At 46.1% G+C, this 27,399-nt stretch overlaps 1 protein-coding gene across 1 annotated transcript in view; it reads right to left on the bottom strand.

The window, feature by feature from the left end:
* Map2k1 (mitogen-activated protein kinase kinase 1) overlaps positions 1-27,399 on the bottom strand; it is a 71,875-nt gene that overhangs the window by 9,334 nt on the left and 35,142 nt on the right. Inside the window, exons 2-5 of the mRNA XM_021654213.2 lie at positions 23,401-23,611; positions 21,416-21,562; positions 12,697-12,774; positions 11,926-11,977 (exon numbers count right to left, since the gene is read on the bottom strand). Of these exons, the coding sequence (XP_021509888.1) occupies positions 11,926-11,977; positions 12,697-12,774; positions 21,416-21,562; positions 23,401-23,611 (488 nt within the window). The remainder of the gene's footprint in view (positions 1-11,925; positions 11,978-12,696; positions 12,775-21,415; positions 21,563-23,400; positions 23,612-27,399) is intronic.

The raw sequence follows: 27,399 nt of genomic DNA, 5'->3' as shown, positions 1-27,399 counted from the left end.
CTGTTATTTCAGGCAGCCCTACTAGCAAGACACAGTGTAACCATAAGCTCTTCCTCAGCTCCCAGTACTGGGGCCACAGGTGTGTGCCACCAAACCCAGCTAACTTCTTATTATTTGAGACAGAGACTATTCTGTATAGTCCTGGCTTTCCTGGAACTTGCTCTGTAGACCAGGGTGTCCTTGAACTCAAGAGATCCATCTGTGTCTGCCTCCAGAGTGCTGGGATTAAAGGCATGCAATGGCACCACCTGCCTGGTTCACTTGTTTATTCTTAAACAGATTCTAAAATCTTCCCAAGGATAAACTGGGGGTGGAGGGGACACTGCCTTCTAATATTGCAGCTGGCCCATGTCATCTTCTGCCTCATTTCACACCAGGCAAGGCAGAAAGGGCTCTTCAAGTCTGCCTCACCTTGGTAAGCCCCAAGCTAACACAAACCCCACTGAATGAGCATATCTACACTCGCCATGTACATGATACATGATACACAAAGAACACCGAAGTGTGATCTTTCCAAGATGCAGCCTTCACTATCACTCCTAAACGCTAGAGCTGGGTCCAGGTCTAGCATCTCTAAGGAGCCAGAGACCTCTCTGCAACTCCACCTCCTACAGAGACCCTCAGAGTTGAAGCACTAGGAGAAATCTTATGTGTATCTGGCTCCTTCCCCACTTCCAACGCAGATCTAAGGGTCCAGGGCTTATTCAAGGTTACAGAGCAAAAATTTCCCTCTGTGTAGCATCCTGATAGCACATTCCTCAGCAGTCTCTCACAGACTGGTAACTAACTGAGCACTTGCCTCAAAGGTAAAAACCCTGCAGTACCAGGGAAAGGGCAGGGAGGGACATGCTGCCAAGTTCCCAGTAACATCCAGTGCACACGCTACTGGTGTGAAGAGATCAACCAACCAGTGAATGGTGTAAGATGCCAGGTGGTCTTTGTACACAGCCAGGTGAGAGCAGAGTAAAAATGCACTGAGTGCAGGTGTAAGCACATGTCTGCAGGGACCTCCACTGGAGGACTACGGAACACTAGTTAGGTGGCAAGAGGCCAGCTGTCCCTTTTCCAACAGCAGCTTCTAAGAAGAGGCCCTAGTCCTTGCCCTGCAGTGGCCCTCTCGGAAAACAGACCTCAGAGGTCACATGTTCAGGGTATGGAGCCAACCTAGAAAGAGCCAAGGATGAGGTGTGCTTGAGGGGTGGTAGGAACAACACATGAGAGGCCTTCCAACATGAGCCTTCTCCCACCACCCCTCAGCCATCCCAGATGCTTCCCATGGCCTTTCTGGTTTGACCTGAAGCAAGAGGGGTGCACTGGCTTGAGCCCTGCTACCCACACTACATGCAGTCTTTAGCTACCCCTGGCCTCTCTGACCAGGGCGGCTCACATCACAGAGCGCAGATCTAATCCACACGTATGCTACACCTACACCATCCCCAGAGATAGCTGCCTTGACTTCCTCAGCCCAGAGCATCCCCTCTGGTGGCTGCACTCGCTGACCCTGCTGCTTCTCTCCCTCTCCACTGCAGCTGCTGCTCTCTGAGGCTGAGCTGCCTCTAGCTGTCTTTGCATCTGATTTCTAGTCACATGGCAAGCAGGCCTCTGCATTCAAGCTTACATAACCCTGCTCTCCCTTATGTGGTTCTGAGCTCTAGCTTCAGTCTCCTAGACCCGCCCCAGGCTGCAGAGATCACTGGAGCTGGAGAGAATGAGAGGCTTTACCCTGTTCTTACCCTTCAGGTCCTGAGAGTCAGATCCACTGCACAGGGTCCCTCCTGGTGACCAGGGGACCTAACACGCTATGCTGCCAGAGTATGAACCCTCACCCCCACCTCACCCCACCCCCACCCAGTTAGCCCGGATAACTCTTCTTTGGAAATAAAAAGTACAGAACAAGGCCAGAATGAATTACTTTCCTAATCTCGAAAGGCACCTTGGGATAGCTCCCCAAAGCCACCAGCCCCTCCCCATATTCCTCCTCTCCCCAGGTTTCCCCTCTACCCCAAACATGGCAACCACAACTCCTCCGGGATAGCTCTGAGACAAACACTGCCATGGCTCCCATCTGTCTTGAAACACAGTCCAAAGCTCCCTTTCCTGGCTTTGCAAACTTTCCAGTGTTTCTCATCTTCCCACCTACCTCGCTCTAACTCAAGCTGGCCTGCCTCTAACTGCCCAGCGTAAGTCCTGCCTCCTCGCCCTCTTTTTGCTGTTCCCTATATCTGAAATGTCCTCCTGTCTACCCACCCTCTGGTGTCCACTTCTGGTGTCTAGTCCCTCTGAGTCCCCTTCCTAATGTGGGAGAGTTACCTTAGCTTCTTCCCACACTCCCAGCAGAAGCCTCAAAGGTGACTGATAAGAGAGGCCCAGCCCTTCTGAATGGCTTCTCCAGCCTCCAGTTCTCTCCCAACCCTTCAGGACCAGGCGCTGCTAAGCCAACAGCATTCTGTGTAAAGTGCTAAGAGGCCCACAGGACGCTAAACGGGGCTCCCTTTCCTGCCCGATCTGGTCCACTGTCTTCGGCAATGTGGAATCTCTTCTTCAAAACACAGCAAGGATCAGGGCAGAGGGTTCAGCTCAGTGGAAGGGTGCTTATGTAGCTAGCACTCTGGAGGCCTGGGCTCTATCCCTAGCACCAAATAGGAAAACAAAACAAACAACAACAACAGAAGTTTCATGTATAGCTAAGTGAATAAAGTACTCTTTTTTGCCACCAAAATAACCACTGTTCAAAGCACATATTGGCAAGTTTAACTTCTGGATATTTTATATTCTGGATATTAATATTCTGGATACCTGTTAAAACAAGGGATCTATGTAAAATGCTTCAGGAGCCACTTGGTTATGTTACAAACATAGAGCTCCTGCACTAAGCAATGAGCAAAAGTGCACAGTCCTTGTCCTCAAGGCTGTGATTCCCCAGAAGGATAGTATACACAGGCCATGAGAGCACAGAGCTGTGCCTCAATCCTCTGTGAGAGGTGAACTGGTGTCACCCACCTGATGGCAGCTGGCCAGACTAGCAGGCAGTTGAAAGAGGCAGAGCAGCCCTTCCGGGAATTCCCTCTATGGTTCCTTTTTGTTGTTGTTGTTGTTTTTGTTTTTTTTGTTGTTTTTTTTTGTTAAGCTGCATTCCCTAAGATGAAACTTAATGGACAGGTGCAGAGGAAAAGAAGGGCAGGAGACAGGTGTAGGGGTGGGAACCCAAGAGAATCAGGAGGGAATGGGAAGAAGGGGCAAGAGCCCCACAGAGGAGCAAGCAGAGTGACGTACAGATGCCTGGCAGCAGCATCTGTGGCTGGATCCAGAAGTGAGGACCGTGGACGGTGAGGACTGAAATTGTTTTAAAGGTAAATGAGCTATTGTATTTGCTATTATTTACTTATTTTTAAGACAGGGGTCTTGTGAATCTAGGCTGGCTTCAAACTCGCAATGAAGCTGAGGATGATACTGAACTTCGGATCCTCTTGCCCCCACCTCCCAAGTACTGGGATTAAGAATGTAGGCCACCACACAAGGTTTAAGCAGTGCTGGTGATACACCTAGGACCTCATGCATGCTCGGCAAACAGTACCAGCTGAGCTACATCCCCATTCCCTAATGAGATTTTTTTTGAAATGGTGACTTTAGGTTTCAAATGAGCCCTGCTCCCAGCATGCTCAGCAGAGCATAAAGAGCCTTCCTAAGATGGAGAAACGAGCTTACTCAAATGACTCTACTCATATTCTTCATAGAGCTTTGTGTGGCTACCCGTGACCTCAGAGAACTAAGAAGCAAAGATTTAACAAAAAAGTAAACAAAAAAACCTCCAAAAAATCCAAAGCCTTCAATTAGCCATCACCTGTAAATGTAATCTTTTTTCCACATAAACTTCTTTCCCCAGAGAGCTGACAGAGGTTCCAGTCCTACCCGGTGTTCCGCTTCCTAAGAAGAATGGATGTCGTTGGGGCAGCTAAGGGCAGCTGGGGCAGGCTAGGACTGTGGGCAAGCCAACAGACCCAACCTGAAGGTTTAGATCTGTTTAACACCCTTCCTTTGCTCCTCACAGTAGCAATGTGAGGGTACTAGGAACTCTGAGCAGATGAAAACCATGGCTCTGTCCTAACAGCTGGGCAACCTGAGAGCAAATTTTAGGGTTTGAATTCCAGACTACTGATGGAGTGCTCTAGCCAGACTAGACAGCCTGGGCGCTGACTACAAAGCTCACACATACCATAGGAGGCATGCCTTGAGGCTTGGCAAAGCCATCAGCAAGATGTAGTTGGCTGTGGCAACAAGCCTTTCTGGCAATGGGCAGACTTGGGGCAGGCTGAAATCCCGGAAATCCAGGTGTGAGAGAAACCCTACCTGTCTAGTCACCACATGATGCTGCTTTCACAGCTCCAGCCCATTCTCCTCCTCCAGAATCTAACTGCAAGAGGCCTTTCAGGTGTCTTCCTCCTCTGGTTACAGCTGAGTTCAAGCAGCAAGCAGAGCCACAGAGGAATGCTTGTCAGTCCTAACCAGCAACTATTTTTATCCCCTCCACTCTCAAAATTTTACAGCTGAGCCCAGCAACCACATTTAAAAGATTTTTCTCTCAGGCTGGAGAGATGGCTCAGAGGTTAAGAGCACTGGCTGTTCTTCCAAAGGTCCTGAGTTCCAATTCCCAGCAACCACACCCATCTACAGTGAGATCTGGTGCCCTCTTCTGGCATGCAGGTATATATGTGGGTAGAACACTATATAAATAATAAATAAATAAACAAACAAAACAAATAGAAGACTTTTCTCTCTCCTATCTAAGACACATTAGGTTTTGAAATGCTTTCATGTTCTGCCCTCCTGTACCCTTTCACCAACTCAATGTTCACCAAGACTGACAGCAATGGGCACACTATCTTGTCACTGAAACATTACTGGGTCCAGGGTTCCCTTGTGATAGCACATACCATTCTGAACAGAATATAAGAGAAGCCAGAGCAAGACATATAGGCGTCACACTCAGCAAGCATAGTAAGTGGGGTTCGGGAGGAAGGAAAAAGGAGTCAGCAAGGGAAATCCTTCCAACCCTGGGTCTCTGTTTTCTCATTTCTATGACCCTATAGCAACATCTGACAAAGATATAGACATGGAAACTGAGGCCTCACAATGAAGTTCCTTGAGAAAAAACTAGCCTTCCTATCAAAGACACCTACACTGAAGTTAGGGTGATGGCCAATGCAGTGGAGTGTGTGCACAGACACGTGTTTGATCCCCAGCACACATATAAAATGTGGGTCATAATAGTAAACACTTGTAATCTCAGTGCTTAAGGCAGAAACAGAAGGATCCCTGAGGCTCACTGACCAACCAGGCTAGCTAAAGGTTCAGTGAGCTCCAGGCCCAGTGAGAGACCTTGTCTCAAAAAATAGAGCAAACCAACTAAGGAAGACATATAATGTTGACTTCTAAGCCTCCACACCTACATGCACACACCCACTTGCACATACATACACACACACACACACACACACACACACACACACACACACACACGAACCCTGCTTAGTTATATTTCTACTGTTGTGATAAAACACTCTGACCAAGCCGGGCGGAAGTGGTGCATGTCTTTAATTCCAGCATTCAGGAGGCAGAGGCAAGTAGATCTCTGTGAGTTTGAGGTCAGCCTGGTCTACAAAGCCAAGGCTACACAGAGAAACCCTGTCTCAAAAAAAAAAAAAAATCAAACCAAACAAAAACCATTATGACCAAAAGCAACACTCAAATCATACTGCATCACTGAAGGAAGCCAGGGCAGGAACGTGGAAGCAGCAGCTGAAGCAGAAGCCATGGCAGAGCGCTGCTTACTGCCTTCTCCCCATGGTTTGCTCAGCTTGCTGTCTTACACCACTCAGGATGACTAGCCCAGCGGTGGCACCATTCAGAGTAAGCTGAGCCCTCCTACATAAATTATTAATCCAGAAAATAAGACTTAGCTGGGTGGTAATGGCAGCAGCAGCAGCGTACGCCTTTAGTCCCAGCACTTGGAAGGCAGAGGCAGGCAAATCTCCTTTGAGGTCCAGAACAGCCTGGTCTACAGAGTGAGTTCCAGAACAGACAGAGTTACACAGAGAAAGCTTATCTCAAAAAGCCACACACAAAACAAACAAAGACTTGCCTAAAGGTCAATCTTTTTTTTTAAAGATTTATTTACTTACTTATTTTATATACATGAATGTTATATCTGCATGTACACCTGCACACCAGAAGCCATCAGATCCCAGTATAGATGGTTGTGAGCCACCATGTGGTTGCTGGGAATTGAACTCAGGACTTCTGGAAGAGCAGACAGTGCTCTTAGCCACTGAGTCATCTCTCCAGCTCCCTGAAGGTCAATCTTATGGATGAATTTTTCTCAATCTTTCCTTCTTTCTAGATAACCCTAGCTTGTTAACAAACAAAACAAAACACACACAAACACCTCACTCACCAGGACACCTGCTTTAAGTGCTATTTGTGTTACCGTAGAAGAAAAGCAGGCTTGCTGTCCATCTCAAAGCCAATCAGCCCCTTGCTGACAGGAACAGACCTCACTACCTTGCATACTAATCAGACACGATTCAAGAAGAAAAATTAGCTAAAAATCTGTTTTAACCTGTTCATCCTATCTGCTCAGTAAGAGGAAAAGGAGGAAAATAAGAGGTATGAGGTGACAGGCCTCATATTTGCTTTAACTCGGGTAGGGAACATGGTTCTATGTGGACCCAGGCTCCACCAAAGTTAGGCATCATTTAAAAAAAAAAAAAAAAAAAAAACAGACAAGAAGACAAGAGGCCACTAACCAGTCCTTCTTGGTCTAGAGAGGTCCTTAAAGGACCACTTAGGAGAGACTGATATTGGTAAATTTTAGTATATTTAGCATACTAAATATTATTTAGTATAATATTTAGTATATTGATTCAAGCTTACTTCCAATATTTTTGAACTGCTATTACAAACTGTTTAGGGTATTAGGTAATGCAAGTTAATTGCTAATCACCTCCTAGTCATGTCAGATGCTAGTCTAATTTATCTCAGGAGTATACATCCTAGGTTTAACAGATAGATGCGGTTTTATAGCTAGGTGGATTACATAAAGACAGGTAGTCTTCAAAAACTTCAGAGACCTACAGAATATGGCATTTTAAAATGTCCTTATTATTTTAAAGATTCTTTGAAAATGAAACAGGTCATTTCCTGGCAGCACCCAGCCTATCTCAAAGAAGATGATGAGCATCGAAGAACCTCCATATGGAGATGGCAAACAAGCCACTCGGGTAAAGAAAATACTCTTGCTTCATAACAGACAAATTCTGCCAGAAATGGGCAAACATAAATGCAGGACAAGTCGACTGCTGAACTCTGCCAAGACAGGGTAAGCAAGTCTTAAATAGCTCCTGGTTCACATTTATATCTGTCAAATATTCTGAGCCAGAAGGCTGAAGATGATGCTCCAACTAAAGTTATAGAGACTTATGGGTAACTGTTCAGGCAGCAAATTGTCTCTGTCTATTTTTTTCATTTTTTTGGAAGCTGCTAACATACACTTCCTATTTACTCTAGCTAACTAATTTTATTCCTTCTCAAGTCTCTGATGGGGTTGAAGACCAAATAGTTATAGTTCTACAATTAAGCTTAAGTTGTTTAGAAGTTAAGAAATCCTTTCACATAGTTAATACCAATAAGGATAAAAGTTAATTTAGGTATAGAACTTTTAACTTGTCAAGATAGATAGGATAATCAGATACTTTCTCCTAAGTTGCTAAATACACATGAACTGGATATTGCACATGTAGATTTTACCTAACAGTTTTCATAATTTCATAATTATTATTACATTAAAAGAAGCCTTTTATTGGACTTAAACGGGGAAATGTTGGTATAATGTTCTTTTGGAATGTATACAATTTACCCTTGTTCACTCAAATGCTGATTTCTCTCCCCCACTATCTGGTTTCAATCCAGACATTGCATTGTGATGCTTACTCTAAGCTTCACCTGTCTCAAGTTTGTGTAAACACGCCACCATTTGTTCTCTATATTGTCAATTAAACAACCAGCCACAATGCTGAGCAATGGAGAGGATGGAGTGGGACATCCTGGTCCGGTGTGGAAGAGGAGGGAGGAGAGGAGGAGAATCAGCAGGAAAGGTCTTGGAACCACGTGGACAAATGAACTGGACCTAAGATATGACTAAAAGCAAGTATAATGGATGAAATCTGAATGGTAGAAAACTATGCCGGCTTGGAGGTTTAGGATGGAGTAACTATTGTCCAGCATTGTGCTCTAGGTTAATTAAATAAATCCTAGTCTCTGTGTGGTGATTTGGTTATAGCACTGTTTAGGAATAACCACTGCTTAACTAAAAGATATGTCAATAATAAACATTAATAACCCCAACAGACTGACAATTTAAGGACAGAATTTAGTCCTTGTTGAGTCTAGACCCAGACAGACAGTAACCAGTAACAATGTGGTCAACACCAGCTTCATCTGCAGCTCACTTGCTGCCGATCATACTCCTTCTAAACTCCTAGCCTTTTCCTGACAGGGAGAAAGGGAACATATTCCAACCCTTTTGCATCAGTCTACCCATCAATCTTTAATCTGACTTTTCCTATAGTCTTGTTTCTCCAACTTGGACCAGAACCTGTTAGGGCATGAACTACCTTCCAGAACTATGCGTTCAATGTTTGCCTTCTGGGTTTTAATTGGGGGGAGTGAGAGAGAAGAGAGAAAAGTCTCATTTCTTAGCCCTGGATGGCCTGGAACTTGTGATGTAAAGCATGCTGGCCTTGAACCCAGAGATCTGCCTGTCTTCAACTCCCAAATGCTAGGAGATTAAAGGCATGTACCACCACATCCAGCCCTGTGGGCTTTTACTAAATGCCATCTCCTTGGTGCTATTAGACAATCATTGGCCAGAGTGTCATCTGGTCTTGGGCTATCCCAAAAAATGGAAGAGGTAAGCCTGAAAAATTACTGACAACTTTGCTGGGATCTCTCTGCTGGGACCACTCTCCTTCCAATGGTAGAGTTGGAAGGAACCACCCACAAAGTGTGACCTGCAACCAGAATGCCAAAAGGAAAGACATGGTTTGGAGGCCACCTGATAGACAGTAGCTCCCAGAATATACAGTATTGCAGCCACCACCTAGTAACAGGAACTTGGGGGGGGGGGGGGCAGGCACTGTGTGGGGCCAATCAGCACTTACCTCCAAGCAAGAAAACTTGAAATCAGCTATTCCCATGTAGAAGACAATCCCACAACAGCTGCCTCTAATTAACATGGCTCCTAGCCTCAAGCTGAGAATGACTCTGTTGTTCCTACATGATGTCAGGCCTTATGAGCTGGCTTCCATATTGTTTTGATAGTGGTTAATAAAACCACCTTTAGAGTGATAACCATGTAATGAAACTTCCAGATGAAGCCAGTTTCTCGGTGGATGAGATGCTTTCTGGATGTTACCTCTTAAGAGACTGGCAGCCCTGGCCCCAGGTTTGTTACCAGGACAGCAGATGGGTCCCTCTTAATGTGACACTGCCTCCAAAATGACCAAGAGCAAGTCCTCCTGACACCACCCCTCCCAGCTGGTACCTGCCCTCTGCTCTCTAGGGGCTGTTGAGAAAACCTATCCACCTCTCCCCGATGTGCCCTCCTGCCCCTTCACAGTGCCACCACCCTCACTCACTCACATTCTGTCAGTGGCTGTGGCAACTCCTCAAGAACTGCCTTCCCTTAACAAGACTGCCTTAGTCACAGCATCCTTATCCTTAGAGACCAGCCCCACTCACCCTGTGCAAGAACACTCCACTGCTCCCAGGAGCCACAGGAAACTCCAACGCCAGGCAAGCGGAAGCCCCTTCCCAACGCAGGAACCACTTCTTTAGTTCCTGACCCTCACCTCTGCACGGAGGATTCTGTCTCTCCAGTCTCTGTATGCCTGTTTCATTCCACCTAGGAAGCCTTTCTAGGCTACAACCACATGTACAACTTTGAACTTAGCTTCAAAGCTACCTCAAATACCTCCCCCTCCATGACTCTTCCCAAGCAGGAAAACTCTCATCTTCCAGTGTCTGGTCCTGCCTGGCTCTTGAGGAACTGAGAGATAAAATCATATGCAGCCATAGGGATTGGCATACAGGATAGTTCCAGAGAGAAAGACTAATATTTCTAGCCAAGAAACCAGCCTACTGGATTCCAGCTAAAATCAGCCTCTCACCCTCCATCTGCAAGGCTGAACAGTCTAGACAGAGGCAAGAGGAGGGAGGCCCCTCTCCCAGTACTCCACTGTCCTCTTGGCACTCCTGCTCATACAGCTGAGACAAGGAGGAAGGGCAGCCTCCTACAACTTAAGGCACAGGAGGCATGCCTCCGCATACAAAGATGGGAGGAGAGTCTCAAACAGATGCCGGCTGGTCACCCTGACTTTCTGTCAGAAGAGCCCGGCAGGCAGGACAGTGCCTGACGAAACACAGAAGTCATCTAGAAACACGCTATGCATGAGTTCACTACAACAGCTTACATATTAAGACAGAACCAGACCTGAGCCCCTTCAGATCCTGCTTATGGATGGATGACATGTCTGAAGTGACAAGAATTTAGAGGCTGAAATCCCGGCTTCTGCTAAGCTGTTGTGGAGTGTCTTGGCGCTCAGGGGGGACAAGGCTCTGAAAACCACACTTTCACATAACTCGTGCCAAGGCATTCAGGCCCTCTTCTAGAGTGCATGTCAATAGGACAGCGGTCAAGGGATACGCCACCACTGCTCACACTCAGCTCTGTGTCCCCTTCAAAACTATGCTGGCTTGTGGCAGTACACACCTTTAGTTTCAAGCACTCGGAAGGCAGAGGCAGGCAGAGCTCTGTGAATTTTAAGCCACCCTGGTCTACACAGAGATTTCCAAGCAGCCAGAGCTACCTAGAAAAACCCTGTTTCAAAAGAACAAAACCAAACCCAACCAAACAAAAAACCAAACCCAACAAATAAAAACCTCCCACTTACTGTGGATGTGTTACTGGGAGCACAAAGACCAGACTACATCAAAAGTTTGGTATGAAAGGAATTCTTTCCAGAGCTCAAGGGTCAGGAAAAGTATCTTCTCTCCCACCTGTACAATCTATTCAGAACATAAAGCTGTCATTCTTCGAGAACTTACAGAGACAAGCTGAAAGCCAAGTTTTGTGCTTACATTTTCCAAGGCAGTTCTTCCTCTTAACTCAGGTCAGGAAGCTTTCTTATTTTTCTCAGTGCTCTCTTTTGTTTGAATTCTGAGCCACGATCTGAGCCACTCTTACACTTCCAGGGGCTGCCTGGAAAGGTGGCAGGGAACTGAACCCTGAACTCTCAGATTCAGGCTCAGGAGCCTTACCAATTGAGCTATCCAAGCCTCTCAAGAAGCTTTTTTTAGTAAAAAACTAGACAGTAAAATTTTAGGATTTGAGTCATTTCTTTCACAAGTGACTGTTCAAAAATGCCAAAGCAACCACAGAAAATATTCAAGCAAGAAAATACGGCTGTGTTCCAGCACAACTGTATTTATGGACATTAAGCTTTTTGTTTTGTTTGAGGCAGGATCTCTCCAGTAGTCCTAGCTGTCCTGGAGCTTGATTTGTAGTTCAGGGTGGCCCTGAACTCAGCTATTCACCTACTTCTGCCTCCCAAGGGCTAATATTAAATGCACACGGCACCATGGCTGGGTTTGTTTTGTTTTGTTTTGTTTTGAAACAGGGTCTCACTATCTAGCTCTGGCTGCCCTCAAACTTACAGAGATATACCTGTGCCTGCCTCCCAAGTGCTAGGACTAAAGGTATGCACCACTATACCCAGTTTAGTAAAGAATTTTTATTCCAAAACAAAACTAAACACATAAAAAAAAGATGTGACAACCTTTAGAATAAAACATCTAGCAATACTTTCTCACCTCTGTGCATAATCTTGTGCTTCTCCCGAAGATACGTCAGGCCTTTTATCACCTGGAAAAGAAGAAGGTAAAAAGAAGGGAAACTGAAATGGTACTGGCTTAGAAAAACAACTCTTCTGGTTTTTGTTTTGTTTTTCTGAAGCAGGGTTTCTCTGTGTAGCCCTGGCTGTGCTGGAACTTGCTCAGTAGACCAGGCTGGCCTTGGACTCACAGATATCCTCTTGCCTCTGCCTCAGAGTGCTGGTATGACAGGCATGTAATACCTCAAGCCTAGCTTACAGCAGCTCTTCTTAAACATTTACACTAACAACAAGTCTGCCTTATCAAGCAGCTGTAACTCAAGTTCTATAAACACGTGTTCTATTACTATTAGCTTAAGCTAAGGATGGCCAAAGTAACTTTTCAAAACACCCTGTGAGAAATTATTTTCTAAATTGGCAATTTTAAAGGGCTTTTTTGCTACTACCAATAACAATTTTCTCAGATATCTTGCCCTGTTTTTCAGACACAAGTTTCGCTCAACTGGCTTGCCTTGCATACACAGGGCCATAGTTCAATCCTGAGCACAGCATAAACCAGGGAGCACAGTGGGATCAGCAGGAGCTTAAGGATCAGAAATTCCAGGCCATCCTCCATTAAAAAACAAACAAACAAACAAACAAAAACACCCACTATTTTTGAAATAAACTCCCTTCACTGACTTACCTTTCTCTCTTATCCAATTCCTCTCAATTCATTACTTTAGAAGAAAAAACTTTATTACATACTTACAGCAATGCTAACTTTTCCTAAAATTTGCTCAGGAATTCTTCCAGCTTTCTTCAGAACTTGATCCAAGGATCCACCATCCTAAAAACAAGAATATCAGACCAGTTAGTGACAATGTTTCGATCACCTCAACTATTAAACTTCAGAAGAAAGTGAATCTCACATGCAACACACCTGCCTGACAAATTACTATCCTTCAGTTTGATCCAGCTGTCAAAGAACTGAGGCAGGCTTCAAATGATCAAACGAAATCCTCTGAGCTTCTTTAAACAAATGGCTTATACACAATGGTCATGAGAAAGGCTTGCTTTGCACTGACTGACAGCATAGGACAGTGTCAGCTGTGCAGGCTCCACAGCCAACCCGACAAGTCTGAGCACGAACTCTGCGGCTTACTAACTAGTGGACTCTAAACAAGTTCTTCAACTCGTAAAGTGCTGTGAATAATTCTAACGCTACTACTGTAATCATGGGCTGTAATACACATGCAGCACTCAACATTTAAAGTATCATAAGAATTTGATATAGTAGTGATCTCCTTGGGGGCAACGCCACAGCTCAGTGATTAAAATGCTTGAGTTCAGTGCCCAGAACCCATAGCAGAAAGAGAAAAACAATTCGCAAAAGCTGTCCTTTGTCCTCCACATGTGTGCTGGGGCGCGCGCACGCACGCACACACACTTTTAAAATTATAAATGGGGGGGGGAGGGCTGGAAAGCTCAATGGTTAAGAGTATTGACTACTCTTCCAGAGAACCCAGGTTCAATTCCCAGCACCCACATGGCAGCTTACAACTATCTGTAAGTCCTGCTCCAGGGGATCCAACACCCTCACATAGACACACATGCAGTCAAACACCAATGTATAAAAAATAAAAATAAACACAAAAAAAAATTTAATGGGGTCTTGGGAGAGATGGCTCAACAGTTGAGTACTTGTTCATGGAAAGGACTCTTTGGCTCTCAGAACCCACATGGCATCTCATAGCCATCTTTAATTCCAGTTCCGAGGGTTCCAATGTCTTCTTTTGGTCTCTCAGGGGACCAGCGTACATGTGGTGCACACATGTACATGCAGGCAAACACTCACACACATGAAATCATAATAAATAAATATCCTCCAGGAACAGAAGAGAGGACTGGATCTCTTAGACTTGGAGTTAGGAACAGCTTAAGCCACAATGTGGGTGCTGGGAACCAAGCCTGGGTCCTCTGCAAGAACAGCAGGTGTGCTCTAAGCCAGAAGCATTAGTTGCTTTATCACTTTCATTTCAATTGAATCTAGTCTTCTTCTATCAATCAACAAAAAATCAAAAGAAAAACGTCATAGGAGACAATCATTCATTCTACAAGTCTTACAAAATGGTGTGGCCTATAGCAAATAACAAACGGGGAAATATATAAAAAGTTCTACCTTCTAGCCTCAAACTTTTTAACTAATAAATCCAGAACCATGTAAGATGAATAGCACTGTGGCTGAGCCTTTTGGCTACTTTATTTGGTTCCTTTTTCTAGCACCCTTCTCCACCCTTCCAACCCCCCACCACTAGGTAGGCAAGAAAGAAGGTCTGTGCTGCTGACTTGGTGATGCTCTCAGGCTTTGTGGTCTTGGGGACCACATTGGTGTGAGTGTCATGTGTAGCCACCAGAGGCCATGATTAGGCCTGAGGCCCATGGAGCCACTGAGGGCCTTAAGTGGATTGCTGGTATAAATACAGCCAGAGGCTGTGTTGCTGTCAGTGGCCCCTGTTACCACCCAAGGCCATCCAGATGTCTTCCGTCTGAGCTGCCAGCTAAGGACCCTGCCAAGATAGCCTCACCTCTCTCCAGGATGCAACAAAGCAGCCTGGGGCCCAGTGGAGGCCCAGAACCAGGGCTTTGAGTTGAACGACCCCAACATCTACTCCACCGATGAGCTGCTGGAGCATGTGAAGGGGCTGGCCCTGCAGAACCACCCAGGATCTGCATGACACTACGTTGAAGAAATATGTGATGGAGAGGCAAGAAAGACCAGGAGCGAGCAGTACATGAGAAACTGGAGACTAGACAGCTATGATATATGAGAGAAAACGCTGAGGTTGTTGGAGGAGCAGCTTGCTCCCCAGAGCAGTTGGTGAGATGGTTTTTTGGTCATTTTTTTAAATTAAGGTTTTTGTTGTTGTTCATCTGTTTATTTTTTGAGACAGGGTTCCCCTGGCTGTACTGGAACTTGCTTTATAGACCAGGCTGGCCTTGAACTCACAGAGATCTGCCTGCCTCTGCCTCCCGAGTGCTGGGATCAAAGGCGTGGGCCATCATGCCCAACTTGTTTTTCATTAACTTTTATTTTCTTTTGCGGAGAGAAGGCTACAGGGTTGGGGTTAACACTAAAGGGCTGGGAGACGAGGAAACCCTGGAAGTTCGCCGGCCAGCCACTCTAGATGAAACTGAGCTCCAGGTTCACTATGTTTCAAAACAGTAAGGTTAAGAGTAACTAAAGAACACAATTGCTGCCAACCTCTGGACTTCTCATGTGCACATACGGGTGATAAGCATGTGCATGCACATCGACACACACACACAGAGGTGCTCACAAATATAACAGTATAGACTATCAAGCACAGGACAGTTTAGCACAGGGACATCCCTGAGTATCACACAATGAATACCCTAGCACAATCTGATCACAATGAATACCCTAGCACAATCTTGGTAAGGTGAGCCAACCAAGAAGAGTAGAGAATTCTGAAACTCAAACTAGAGCTTCCATGTGACAGTGAACCTCCAGGGATTAGAAGCACAGAGTCAGAGAACATGCTTTAAACATACACTTACTGTCCAAGAGCCTCTACCCAGGCTGTGGCCATGCTGAGCTCGTGCCATCAAACTGGTCCCGTGATTCTGGCTGCCTTCAGTGCCACAGGCCTCTTCTGGCCTAATCAGGGCAATACCACATCCAAGGAACACCCCCTCCCCATGTCAGCAGGCTCCTACAAACACCACAGCATCTCTCAGTTTCCTCCACCAATGCGGAGAGCACAGAAAACCGTCGAGACAAGGTTTCTCTGGGTAGCCTTGCCTATCCTGGACTGTCTTTGTAGACTAGGCTGGCCTCGAACTCACAGTGATCCACCTGCCTCTGCCTCTCCTGAGCGCTGGGATTAAAGGAGTGCGCCAGCACAACCAGCTGACAAGCTACTTCTAATTTGCCTCTAACTAAATATAGTTTTGGCTCCTTAGTTTGAATAGTTTGACTTAATCATGAAGACTATATAAAATAAGGTAACAAAGCTGCTCTGTGAAACTGGATTCAAATGGAACAGAAAGCTAACCCTGGGTTTCTCTTGTTTCTTCCTCCATTTAGGCAAGGAATAATGGCACTACCTTTCAAATGACCCTACCCTCAGCAAAGGACAGAGGGTAAGGCAGCTAACCGAATACATACGACCTTTCCAGGGGTTGGTGAGGAAGTATTTCTATTTCACCATGGGTCCATGAAGGGCCCATGAATGGCTGATCAGATTGGATTAGAAGTGGCCAAGTTTCCATCTGGAAAACTGATACTTGATGGAGGCAGAAGTGAAGGAGGAAGAAGTAAAGGGATCTGCTCCTAGTATTTTAAGATGAGAACATCAGCTGAGAGACATGAAGGGAAGGAGGGAGAAAGGGAAGAATAAAAGGAGAGAGGGAGAAAGGGCAAAGGATAGAGAGCAAGCTCTCAGCTTACAGTGCATGCTTCCCTAGCCAAAAGAAAGAAGAGAAAGAAAGGAAAGCTGTTAAAAAGACTCCTTCCCTTTACCCTCTGGAGTGACAAGCAGTGTTGAGGGAGAACAATGGGCTCTCAAGACACCAGGAGCGCGAGCTAATCAGGACTGCCCAGCCCCCTGCACCAACCCTGCAGCACTCTAGTTCTGCTTCACTGCTGCCAAGAACTTGCCATCACTGACTACCACTGCTGACATGGTGCTTATTTTTAGAAGCCAATTATTAACTAAGTCAATGGTACTTTTGTGATGGTGTTCTATAGAAGAGACAAATGCTTTATGAAAATAATAGCTCAAAAGCTTTTACTCTTGCCTTAAAACCATCAACTCCAACTCCCTTCTCCCTGGTTGCTCAGCTACCAATTAAGCAGAAATCCTCCTCTCTGAAGACAAGCGCATTCCATTCTGGTAAGGGAGTGTCCTTTTCCCTTGGCTCTCAAAATTCAGATTTACTTCTATGGGAGGTAAATCCCTGGCTGAGTGCACCAGAAAATGGACAGTGCATGCTGATGACACAAACTGACATTAAGATGCATCTCAAAAAAGTAGTGGTTACTGTACAGTGTAAATTCCTTTGGCTTTCAAAAGGCTTGGAATTTTTTCTAATCACCTTTTGGAAATTCATATTAATGACACAGAATGTCAAACAGACTGTGACAGTGGGGACCAAAACCTTTTAGAGATTGGGATGTGACCACAGAGCAGAGTTCTTCACATGACCTCACCTTGGAGGCAAGCGGCAGCCAGTTTTTACAGTTAAGAGGCTCTGATGCAGGCTGGCCTGTCAGAGACCGAGGAAGGATCACAAGGGTCCAGACAGAGTCCTTTCTAGACCCTCAGGACACTGAGTTCTTCTCTAGTGTAAAAACACTGTCTCTGGGCTGGAGGTCACTGGGACAGCCCTTATCCCAGCATGGACTAAGCACAGAGTTCTAGCCACAGCACCACAGAAAAAAAATGTACAAAATAAAATGAAAGAAGGAAAAGGTACCGTTCTTTCTCACAGCAACTGAAGCCTTGTTGCTGTTTCCATGGCTAAACTCTTTCCCTCCCAGCGCCTGTCCTGACCAAGGCCCTTTCGGCCCATTATCAATGTTTGGGGCCTAAACTCAGCCCCCACAGCAAGTCCCCTCAAGTGCAATCCCACTAACCTACGAGCCGCTTCTTCGCTCCCACATTAGATGGAGACATTTGGGTGCATGGAGCCAGCAGGTAGTGGAGAGAACTTCTGATGCCTCCCTCGGCAGAGTGGGTTTGAATGGCAGAGGTGCTCAGCAGCTCTGACAGCTAAACTGAGAGCACAGAGACACAGCCACTCGCCTGTGCACAGCTCCATCATCCCAGTCCTCAGGGCAACTCATGTGACACCTTGCACACGATAAGCACAGAAAATAAGTGTTTGTGAATCAGGACCCATGTTGATTAACTAATGTTAATTGTGACTGGCTGCAAGTGTCCAAAACCATAAAAACACCGAGTGTACACTCAGAAAGAGAGCCCTAGAGAAGATCATCCAATCATTTCTCTGCTGAGAAGCAGAATCCCACAAGTATAGCACCTGTGCAGAGAGGGGAGAGCATGAAACCAAAGGAAGCAGACCCGCTTAGACTCCGACACTCACTGGCTACGTGATTTAAGCCAATTATAAAAACCTCCCAGGACCTTAGTAGCTAGCTCAACCTGTCAGCTGAGGGATTTGACAATCCATCTCATGAGATGGCAGTGACACGATTAATAACTTACATAATGTGAAAAGGCCTTGGCAAGTGACAACAGAGTTGAAAGGTAGATGCTATTATAACTGGTGATGCCACCACCCACCTTCTACTGCTTTTAGCAAGACCTAAGTAGACAGAGGCTACTCTGGCCCTCTCTCTTTCTGGCTTATCAGCATTGATCTAAGTTCTCTTCTTCCCTTTCTAATTGCACCAAAACTCTTTTTGGGCTAAAACTAAAAAAAAAAAAAAAAAAAAAAAAAAAAAGGAAAAAGAAAAAATAGGCACAGGCAGGAGGAACACTGTAACTTCAAAGCCAGTCTGGTCTACATTGTAAGTTACAAGCCCTACATGGCTACATAGAAAGACCCTTAAAAAAAACAAGCAAACAAACAACAGCAAAAACAGGAGAAGGAGGAAGGAGAAGGAAAAGTTGTGCAACAGTCCTGTCAGGCTTGGTGGCATGGCCTTTAACCCCAAGGCTCAGAAGACAAAGCCAGGCAGATCTCTGAGTAATTTCAAGCCAGTCAGGGTTATATAACGAGACCCTGTCTGGGAAGTGCTAAGGGGCCTCAGCCAAGGCCCAAGCTGGAATCCCCTTCCCCCAGCCAGGGCTGCAGCAGATCCAGAAGAGCTCCACGCTCCCACCAACACAGCCACACTCTAGCTGAAGCAAAAAGGAACGAAAGCCTTCTCTCTACCTTGAGACATACAGAAGTTGGTTCCAGGCCCCAAGTTCTAAACCGCACCCACAATTGTTGGCAGATGCCTGCAACAGTACATATGGCCCTTTTGATCATAAAAATGAGATATCAAAACAGTGTGGGGGGGTGCATGTGTTAGGGTGGGGGTGGGTGGCAGGGAGACCAGCAAAGACTCCTCAGGTGGAGGAGGAAAGATCCATTCAGACCAGGCACCATTCTGAAAGTCAGTCAGAAAGGAAATGGGCACAGGAGACACCAGCCACTGTGGCAGGCTGAAAGCACAAAAGCTATCAGGACTGTAGACTCCCTGACTCTGAACTGGCAGGCCCATGGGAATAAAGCAGGAGCTAGCGCTTGCAAAATGCATACTCTGAATTGGAGGGGAGACTGACAGACTGACATCTGTCATTCTAACCTGCCCAGCACCAAAACAGATGACGTCTACTCAAGGTCACAATGAAACGGTGTGTTTTATGTCAGGTTGACACAAGCCAGAGCTATTTTAGAAGAGGGAACCTTAACTGAGAAAATCCCTCCACCAGATCAGCCTGTGGGCAACCTGTGGTACATTCTCCTGAACGATGATTGCTGTGGGAAGGCCCACACTGTTGTGGGCAGTGCCACCCCTGGGCTGCTGGTCCTAGGTGCTATGAGAAAGCAGGCTGAAGAAGCCACTGGGAGCAAGCCAGCAAGCAGCACTCATCCATGGCCTCTGCATCAGCTCCCTCCCTGACTTCTCTCAATAATGGAGTATCACCTGGGAGTTGAAAGTTGAAATAGACTCTATTCTCTCCAAGTTGCTTTTGGTTGTGGTGTTTATCATAGCAATAGGTGCCTAACTAAGACAAATGGTGTTAAGTAACCACAGACTTACTAAGTACCTGCGCTATACCAGGGTGTCAGGAATACTGTGAATTTTTAAGACAGTGGCCGAGCCGGGATTAGCTTAGGAGTAAAGCACTTACCCACTATGCACAAGGGCCTACATCCCCGTCCCCTGCACACTGAAAAGGCGCGGGCGCAGAGGGAGCTGGGGAATGATACCAGATAGGGATAGGGCATGGTGGCAGACATGACAATAGCCTTACTTATATTTATGCAATAAAAAAAATAAACAACCAATTCCCAGAGTTCCCGTGCCAGTCCATCAGCTACAAAACCAGCGATCCTAGGCTTAAGGGACAGAAAGAACTCCAGTCCTGTCTCTATCCAGGCAACCAAGTACAGGCAGTGGGCATAGCTGATCAGGGCTTACTAACTGAATGGCCTGAGTTTCTTTGTGCATTAATTCCTCCCTAGGTGAGATAAAAATCTGGCTGTGGGGCTAGTGAGATGGCTCAGTGAGGAAAGGTACTTGCCTCAACACTTCACAACCTGAGTTGATTCCTAGGACCACAGAATGAAAGGAAAGAACCAACTCTCACAAGTTAGCCTCCATATGTATGCCATGGTACTTGAGCGCGCACATGCACACAAAATAAATGAAATGTGTCTTTTTAAAGGGGACTATGAGAATACAAGAAAATACTAATTTGTTAGGATGACACTTGACATACTATACACCCAACAAGCATAAACATTTTGACATTGTTATTGTCATCGTTGCTGGGAAGAAAAGGAAGGCTGCAGTCTAGCTCCTGATCACTTAATTGGCCCATAAACACTCACTCACTTACTCACCCTAACCTTTCACTAGTGTATGGAGGTGGGGGGATTACTGCTCTCTTCATCCCCCCAAAAAAACCTCTCAGGTGTGAGAAGCCACAGTTCTTTCTCAAGCTGTGTGTTTGGACAGCTGCTTGCTTGGCAAACTGCTTTGTTATTGAGTATTCTGTGAAAAACATGTTTTTACCCTGTCCTTTACCTTGAAACAGCAATATGCAGGATGTTTTGCCAAGTTTCTTTAACGTGTCTGTGTAACCTTGGACCACATATGCTATACAGAGAAATGGTTTAGGAAAGCAAGTTTGACTGTTCCATGAACCCCATCCTTGTACTGATGTGAATTATTTTGCTTTGTCTTTAAAAAGGAGCTGTTGGATAAACTTGGGGCTTCAGTATTAACTGAATGCCCTCCCTAACTATCCCAAGTTTTCTGTATCTTTCCTTTAACCTGTAATTTCCTAATCCCCACTCTCTCCGTCGTGTCCCAAATTACCTGCGGCTGGTTCCAGCACTCAGGTTGCCCTTAAAGTATGTTATAAACCTTCTGAAGACAGAAACTTCATAACCCTGTCTTTATCTTCATTACCCCAGAACCTTGTAACTAGCTCACTCTGAGCCATATCAAAAGTTTATGGTCATCAAAATAGGAGAAAACTAGGAAACTAGGAAATATACTCTAGAAAAGCCTGTCAGAATTCCTGGTATCTAGCACTCTTTAAAAAAAGAGAGCAGGGCTGTCATCCTGTGACTATACCAGATCCCAAAGTCAGGCCCTCAGGTTCCCTGGCTTCTGGGGTGTGGACTGGGAAGCCAGGGAAGAGTTGTGGTCAGAGTGAGGAGCAGTAGGTCAGAGGGAGCCTGCTCCCAGGCCACCAGGCCGACAGGCAGCTGCATACCATGTGCTCCATGCAGATGCTGATCTCGCCGTCGCTGTAGAAGGCCCCGTAGAAGCCCACGATGTACGGGGAGTTGCACTCGTGCAGCACCTGCAGCTCCCGGATGATCTGGTTCCGGATTGCAGGTTTGATCTCCAGGTGAATTAGCTGAGGGAGAGATGTGAGGGGAAAGCTTAAGAAAAGGATTAAGAAAGTCTCTCTTCAACGATTTAAGTTCCTGAAGAGAAACTGCTTTTGGCTTTGTTTTTTACAGTACTGATGACTGGACACAGAACCTTGCATATGCTATATGAGTATTCCACCACTAAGCTACATTCCAGCTCTCTCTTTATTATTTTGAAAAAGGACCTCACTATATTGCCCAGGTTAGCCTTAAACTCAGTTTGTAGCTGAGTCAGGAAAATCACAGTCCTCCTGCCTCAGTCTCTCAAGCACTTATTATAGGCAGGAAACACTACACTTGCAAAAATAAGCTACTTAAAAGTTGCTTATTAGAATTACTATTAATTTACCTCTGCTTTCTGTGTGTATATACGAGAGTGTCTATGTATGTGTGTGTGCGCAAGTAGGTGTGTGAATATAAGAGCCCTCAGGCCATGGTGCACATGGAGCTCAGAGGACAACCTTGTACATCTGTCCTTAACTTCTGTTTGAGACAGCATCTGTTTTGTTTTTTATTTGTTGTCTTTTTATTGTGTGTATATCTGAGTATGTGTATGTGCACCATGTGTGTGCAAGAACCCCTGGAACTGGAGTTACAAACGGTTTCAAGCAGCCATGTAGCTGTTGGAACCCACCAAGATCCTCTGCAAGAGCAGTAACTGCTTTTACCCACTGAACCATCTGTTCTGCCCCTGGTCTCTGATTTCCTGCTACATATGCAGGCGAATTGGGCCACAAGCTCCTATCACACTGTGGAAATGCTGGGATCACAGATACTCATGCCACAAATCTAGCTGTTCTGTAGGGTCTGGTGATTTGAATGAGTACTCCTACCTGTATAGCATACTTACAAACTTTGACCCACTGAGCACATCTTCCCCTTCCCCGCCCCAAACAGGCCATTTTTAAAGCCAAGTCTCTATTAATTGAGGGCTGAATGCCAATGCACAAGCAGGTGTTAGCACAGGTGCTGTAATGAGGAGTCAGCTGTGTCTCCAGTCTGGGCTCCAAGAATGGCAATCAGGGAGCTCACCCATCTGAAGAACAAAGCTAAGTAGAAGGCTTACTCCAAAATGACCTGAGGAGCTAAGAGATGAGGAGAATGTGGCCTTCTGGACAGGATTCAGTTGGGCTGTGGTGTACACAGGCATGCAGAACTGAGGCAACCACGAGGTTCCTCCTTGACTTCAGGAATCTGATAGGATTGATTATCCAAAATCAGCTCAGCTGCTCCCTAATGTGTTTCAACAATGTCCCTTGCTCCAACCAGGAGACAAGTGACAGACACGTTTAATGTTTTGAATAAGGTCAAGCCATAGACAGTAAGTATGACATATGACACTGAGGAGCTGCAACAGCTGACAGGGGATACACAGAGCTGAGTACCAAAGATGGACGTTGTTGGGAAGCTAGAAGGAACAGCACAACAAAAACAAGGGGGGGGGACACCACGGCACGCTGGAAAACATGAAAGAACGCAGCTCTCTACAGACAGACAACTCAGAGTAGACAGGAAAAGGAATCAGCTGAAGACTAAGCATGCCACTCGGCTTTGCTCTGAGCACCATTCACTGGTCTGGGTGTGAAAAAAGCAGCCCCTTTTACACTTTGACAAATCTATGTGGTGTCCTTTCCAGAGCACAGAAAGTGGAAGGAGAACCAACCATTGTTATTCCCCAGACTAGAAACCGGGATTATCACACTCTCAGACCTTAGTATTTCCCAGTCTGACAGACAGCAAGTTCACAAACTGCACCAAAGATAGATAGATAGACTTTCACCCATTCATGGACTACCAATTGATAGGACAATCATGAGCTCACCTTCCTGGCCATCACCAGGCCTGATGGCTTGTGGGAGACCTTGAACACCACTCCGCCGTTGCCGGCCCCCAGCTCACTGATCTTGTCAAAGTCATCATCCTTCAGCTCGCCCACCTTCTGCTTCTGCGTCAGGAAGGCCTCCAGCCGCTTCCGCTGCTGCTCGTCCAGCTCCAGCTCCTCCAGTTTCTTCTGTAAGGCCTCCAGGTTGGTCCTGCAAAGAGAGGACCCATGTCAGCACCCACAGGCACTCTGCCCTGAAGTCCTCCACCTTGGAGGCCAAGTCCACAGGGAATCCAAGGAAAAAGTTAAAAGGAAAAGTTCTACTCACAGGGCTCTGCCCATTCCAGTCACCCCTCAGGCTTTCCCACCAACCTGCTGTACTTCTCACAATGCAGCTTCCTCATTAGAAAAATGAGGACCCTGGATTTCTCTCCTTACACTAAAGGTCTACAAGAGGAACAAGGAATCTACTGAAAGTGAGAATAAGCAACCTAAAACTACATTAAAATCCCAGTTTAAGAAGCCTCACCAGAAGCTGAAGAGATGGCTCCGAAGTTAAGAGTACTTACTGCTTCTAGAGGACAGGAACTCTGTTCCCAGCACACATGTTAGGCTGCTTACAACCACGTGTAACTCCAGCACCAGAGGATCCAAGGCCTTTGGACCTGTACTCATATATACACACACAGAAATGCACAGGGTCTCTCTTTGCAGTCCTAGCCATCCTGGAATTTGCTATGTAGACCAGGCCTTGAACTCACAGAGATCTACCTGCCTCCCAAGTGCTGAGATTAAAAGAGTTCTTATGTGAACCAGAATACAAAATATCATCATGATTTCCAAGTCCTGACTCTCTGAGATAAAGTGGAAATGTAGACACATGGAGAGCAAGTCCAGTCCACAGACCAGCACTTCTCATTCCCCCAGTCTTATTGCTCCTCTAATCTGACAGCAACTTGGCCTTACTATTTCATCAGCTTTTACCTGGTCTTTAAAACAGAAAAGCACTTGATTTGCAGCTGCATTTCATCAGTCTATCTGATGTAAACAACTGAGCTACGAGGCCTCCAACTGTGTAAATGGGCTTGGGAACAACTATCTTGCAGAAATCAGGTGGGCATGGCAGGAAGCAGTCACCATGTGGCAATGCCGCAGACACCTCAGTGTTTCATATAGAGCTTTGGGAATGTTCAGTGAAGCCTGTTGGTTAATCTTGTGGGTTGTGGGTTAATCTGATTTCATTTCCCAAAGGATACAAGCGACAAACAGGACATCAGAATGCTGGTGACCCCCAGATATGCCAGTCAAGGTAGAAACAATCCTTCACTCTTCCTTCACACCCTCTCCAAAAGCCAAGAAGACAGGGAACAGAGACTGCATGGCTCCAGCATACATACAGGTTGGTCCACCATGGGGCAGGAGAAGCCACAGGATGAAGATACTGGCATGCCTCACTGAGTAGCTCTGGGGAAAAAGGATGGTGCCATGCCCGTGCGCACCCTCCCACACTCATACACACATGTATATGGAACAGGCCTTTCAGAAGGTAGGTAAGACTAAAGGAGGTCATAAAGTAGGATGCTAGTCAGGAACCTCTTGCTTGACCCTCTTGAGTGACCCTCTTGCTCCCAGTACACACAGTCAGTTCCACACAAGCACACAAAGAGAAGGCAGCTTTTCTCAAACCAGGAAGAGGGCCTTCCCCAGAACCATACTGCGCTGATACTCTGCTCTTAGACATCCAGCTGCAACAGCATGACAAAGTAAATGTCCACTTAAGCCACCCAACAGCCTTTTGTCAAGGTTGGTGAGAAGCCTGAAGCAGTTGGTCAAATGCTCTCATCCTGCTAAAATGTTTATTTAGTAAGCTTCACAGGGCCATGCCCCTTGCTTGTGAGACCCTGAGCACACTAAGGGTCAGAGGTGCACTCGCACTCTGCTCTCCTCCCTCTCAGATCTCTTCACAAAAGCACCCACTGTAGCCACATTTCGAAACACATGTCAAATGCAGACAGACACCGTCCCCCAAACCTGGGTGACATTACAGCTGCCTAGACAGCTTAGGAGGACAAACAGAATTCAGAATCCAAAAGCTACTGTCAAAGTTAAATAGGCTAAGAGTAAGGATGTAGCTCAGCTAGTAATGATCAGCTAACATGCACAGGGCCCTGCCTGAGTCTGACCACCACATAAATTCGGCAGGATAGAGGATACTTACTATAACCCAAACATTCAAGAGGCGGAGGCAACCAAGCGTGGCAGTGCTCACCTTTAATCCCAGCACTTGGGAGGCAGAGGCAGGCAGATCTCTGTAAATTCAAGGCCAGCCTGGTCTACAAAATGAGTTCCAGGACAACCAGAGCTGTTACACAAAGAAACACTATCTCAAAAAAAAAAAAAAAAAAAAACAACAAAAAACAAACAAACAAAAAAAAAAAAACAGGAAGAACCTGAGATCTAAGCCAGACTGGACTGGAATACATAGTAAGACATTATCTCAGAACAGAAATTCCCCAACACACACACGCACGCACGCATGCACCTCATGCGTAAGGAGAGCTGAAGAGCAGCCGGGAGAGAGCATGCTCTTTCCTCACACTGTACTCAGTGCTTTACACCTGCGCAGTCACCCACCAACACCCTGCCACTAGAACAGACCAAACAGATCACTAGCGCCAAGTCAAGAACAGGCAGGCGGGGGAAGAGACCCAAGCAGCTCTGAGTGAGCAGCACAGACAAGATTCAAAGCAGCAACAGAGAACTGACCTGAACCTAATGCCTACTCCACAAGTTGCATATTTCAAAGGAGTCAACTTCCATCCCAGGGCTCAATGGCATCTGAGGATAGCACCCACACACAAGGCCTTTGTCTCAGATACAAGTACATCCCCCTGCACAACAAGCTGTTATCGGCCCCACAGGGGCACAGCACCTCTGCCTCTCAACTAGAAATCCTTCATGCCAGTAGGATCTTGCTCCCCAAGGTGAGAAAGGGGGTGCTGACTCATCACTTGCCTAGCTCTGCAGAAACAACCTTAACTGTTATGGCAAATGCTAATCCTAGCACACAAGAGACAGAGGCAGAAGGATTGCCACAAGTCTCAGGCCAGCCTGCGCTCCACAGTGATGTTGTCTAAAAGGAAAGAAGAGGGCCAGAGAGATGGCTCAGTGAGGAAAGGAAACTGGGATGCAAGCCTGGTGACCCGAGTTCTATTCCCAAGATGGATTTAAAAGGAAGGAGAAGCCAGGCTGGTGTGACACACACCTTCGATCCCAGCACTCAGAAGGCAAAAGCAGGCAGATCTCTGATGCCAGCCTGGTCTACGGAGAGAGCTGAGGGGGGAGGAAGGGAATGGGAGGAAAGGAGCAGAACAGGTACAAATCAAGTTAGCATCTTCCAGGAGAAACCAAGTCCATGGGTTCCTTCCTTCTCTCCTTTCTTACCTCCATGCCCAGGGTCTAATCCCTTCCTTGCTAAAGAAATGATTGCTGATTTGTGCTTTTCAAAGTCCTAGTCCCACTAGACCCTCAGGATGGGCTGTCTGCTGTGACGGTCATACCTCAGCAAGGCAGAGACAAGCAGCAAGCTCAGGAGAAGTCCTGACATTCTAACCTGCTTCTAAAAGAGTGGAAGCAGGAGGGGCACCAGGGCAGCAACAACAGGGTCTCTTTCCCGACTTCCCTCAAGAATTCTTAAAGCACTTTCACTATTCTTTTCAGAGAACGAAAGACAAACCAGTGGATCTGAGGTAAGTGAAGATTCTGGCAGCAACTCGGCTTCCACTCACTGAAAAGAAACCAATCAATAAGGGAAATTATTCACTTCCTCCTGCACAGGGAAGTTGTTTTTCCTTCCAAGATGAAATGCTTCAGGTAAAGGTAAATTAGGAGAGAGGGTGTCACACCTGATCCACATCACAAACCCACAAAGCTCAGAGGACCCTTTTTAACTAAAATCAACAAAAATGACCCTAGAGATTTTAAAACAAAACTAGAGCT

This window comes from Meriones unguiculatus, chromosome 6, assembly GCF_030254825.1.
Source record: "Meriones unguiculatus strain TT.TT164.6M chromosome 6, Bangor_MerUng_6.1, whole genome shotgun sequence".
Lineage (NCBI taxonomy): Eukaryota > Metazoa > Chordata > Mammalia > Rodentia > Muridae > Meriones > Meriones unguiculatus.
This window is presented reverse-complemented; position numbering and strand designations above follow the sequence as displayed.